The sequence below is a fragment of the Lissotriton vulgaris genome, chromosome 1_1, assembly GCF_964263255.1.
Source record: "Lissotriton vulgaris chromosome 1_1, aLisVul1.2, whole genome shotgun sequence".
Lineage (NCBI taxonomy): Eukaryota > Metazoa > Chordata > Amphibia > Caudata > Salamandridae > Lissotriton > Lissotriton vulgaris.
The window spans coordinates 1900065673-1900068469 of record NC_141685.1 but is presented as its reverse complement, the minus strand read 5'-3'; the positions used below and the strand labels follow the sequence as shown (position 1 = coordinate 1900068469).

Below are 2797 nucleotides of genomic sequence, written 5' to 3'. Positions count from 1 at the left end.
CCTGCTTGCGTCTGGAAGCTTCTAGGGGGTAATAGATGAGACTGGAGGCGTGTCGCAAAGCGCTTTATCACGCTTCTTCCACCGGTTCCTAGAGGCCATGCTGACATTAATAAATCGCCACATCACCTTCCCCACAGCCCCCCAGCAGCTGACCCGCACCAAACGGGAATTCTACCAGGTGGCACAATTCCCCCATGTCATAGGGTGTGTTGACTGCACGCATGTCCCCATCTGTCCTCCATCAGCCACCGAATACATTTTCCGCAACCGGAAGTCATATCATTCTATAAATGTGCAGGTGGTGTGCAATGCCAAGTACATCATTACAGACCTTGTAGCCCAATTCCCCGGGAGCACACACGACGCTTACATATTCCGTCACTGTGGCCTCCACAGGCGCCTGATCAACGGTGAATTTGGAGAGGGACACCTACTAGGTACATATTGATGCATCATCGTACTCTCCACCCACTCCATCCCCACATGTATATTTGCAATCATGCTGATGACCATTATCTCCCCATCCTGCAGGTGACAGCGCATACGCATTGCGTGAATATCTACTCACTCCCTACCTCAACCCAGCTACACCGCAAGAGCAGCGCTACAACAGAGCACACATCAGCACAAGGAATGTGGTTGAGCGTACATTCGGCATCCTCAAGAGCCGCTTCCGAATACTGCACAAGACTGGAGGTGCCTTGCAGTACGACCCAGTGACCTGCTGCCAGATCATTGCTGTGTGTGCCATCCTGCACAACATCGCCACACGCAGGGGGATACCCATAGAGGTGGACGGAGAGGATGAACTACGTGCACAGCAACCACCCCCCCCAACACCGACAGGCGCATATGCCCAACACAGCTGAAGGGCAATGGAGGCGGACATACATCACACAGAATCATTTCTGAGACAGGTAAGAGAGTGACTTGACAACAGGATCTGATTTGCAAGGGTTTAATGGGCATGGACACCTGACTGGTGCAGATAAACGTAACACAAACATGCTGCTGCTGCAATTAAAGTCAAACTTAAATTGTCCCTTCTCAGAACGGGTGATGCGTGCGGCACTTTAGTCTGGCCATGGTTACGTCACCAAGGACAGTGTGACTTTGCCACATGTTCACTTCCGTTTGCCGCGTACCCCCAGTCTCTTGTCCTGTGACTCCTCGGCTTCTACACGATGGGAGTCTGTGGCAGTTGCATTGCGGCCACTGCGCCTCCTCCCGCTGGTGTCCGACAGGGAGACGCTGCTGACACTGGAGGCTGCCTCACTCCCCTCTTCCGCTCCCAGACTGCTGACACTGGCTGACCCAGGCTGCAGTTGCTCCACTGCAGTGTTCACCCTCTCAAGGGCCTTTGCCACATCCCCACAATAATGACCTAGGTCCACTTGCAGGGACACGGACCTGTGGGACAGCACAGCCGTGCTGTTGCAGAGCTTATTAATGGCCTTGTTAGTTGAATTCACTGCCAGCATGATCTGCCTGTGACGCCGGCGCTCACTCTGTTGGCCTGCCACTACGGCATGTGTCAGTTCTTGAAGGCAAAGCTTTATTTCGTTGTTGCCGGCAGCTACGGCAGTGGTGTGCTCACGCACAGCGTCAGTCATGTTGCCAAGTTTGTTGCAAAGTTTGTTCATGGAGAGTTTCATGGCACCCATGTGTCTCCCCTGCAGGCGCTGGACACGCAGCATCCGGGTCTCCACAACTCCGTACCCTTTGGACAGATCGACTGGTCTTGCAGCAGCCCGACCCGGGGGCACAGCCCTCTGCCTGATGCGCGGTTGTGCTGCAGTTTGGCTGGTTGGAGTGACAACAGCCTGGCGTGGAACATTTGGGGGTGCTGAACTGTGATCCGATTCCATCACGGGCAGGGAGGGAACATCTGCTCTGCGGCTCTGCGGAGTGGCCTGCACTGGTGGTGGTGGTGGTGGTGTCTTGGACCGCGAGGATGGTGGTGGTGGTGGTGGTGGTGTCTTGGACCGCAGGGATGGTGGAGGTGTTGTCCGCCGTGGTGGTGAAGGTGAGGACATGGCTTCAGCTCCCTGTGAGCACTCTGCTTCTGACAACACTGGCGTCTCAGAGATGACGAGGCGGGCACTGTCGTCAGAATCGATGGGGGATGCATCTGTGTGTGAAACAGTGCATAGTTATTATCATGGTATAGTATGTGGAAATAGCTGTGGCATCTCACAATAAATAACTTTTTCTGTCTGACATTTGGCCCTTTGCTGCAGTATTCATCTCAGGGCTCTGGCATGAACCCATTCATGTATTGACTACAACTCCCATGGTGCAACACAGTGGTGAGGGTATGTGTTTAGGGAAATGCTACATGGGCACTGGGTCTGGCATGGGGGATTGGGCAGGGACTTAGTACACGCTGCACTGTTACACTGCCATGCTTCTTACCTTGTCCTCCTTCCGCAGCACCAGAGGTGTCCAGACGTGTGACCCCCACAACAGCTTCCAGTTCTATGGTGGACTCCACTAGATCCTCCAGGGCTGTGTTTGGCGTCACATTGGATGTGCCCCCTCCTGTGCCAGCAGCATCCTTGACCCTCTGCGCAATCTTCTCCTTGGCCCTCTTACGCAGGTCATACCAGCGTTTTTTTAAGTCGTCGATACTGCGGTGGGTGACTCCGCAGGCATTTACCTTGTCCTTGATGCGCAGCCACATCTTTCGTTTTTCTGCCTCTGGCACTTTCAGCGACAACTTCCCAAACAGTCGGTCATTGTTGCTGGTCACACACTCGATTAGGATTTCCAGCTCCTTATCAGAAAACTTCAGTTT

The 2797-nt window shown here is 53.9% G+C and overlaps 1 protein-coding gene across 1 annotated transcript; it reads right to left on the bottom strand.

Annotated features, from left to right (window-relative positions):
• Positions 1-1124: 1124 nt before the first annotated feature.
• On the bottom strand, positions 1125-2036 carry LOC147751362 (uncharacterized). Its single transcript, XM_086938342.1, has one exon. It carries the CDS (start codon positions 2034-2036, stop codon positions 1125-1127), a length of 912 nt encoding a protein of 303 aa, XP_086794468.1.
• Positions 2037-2797: the final 761 nt, after the last annotated feature.

Coding starts and splice junctions, on each gene's coding strand:
- LOC147751362 (XM_086938342.1), bottom strand. CDS start 2,036: ATGTCCTCACCTTCACCACCACGGCGGACAACACCTCCACCATCCCTG.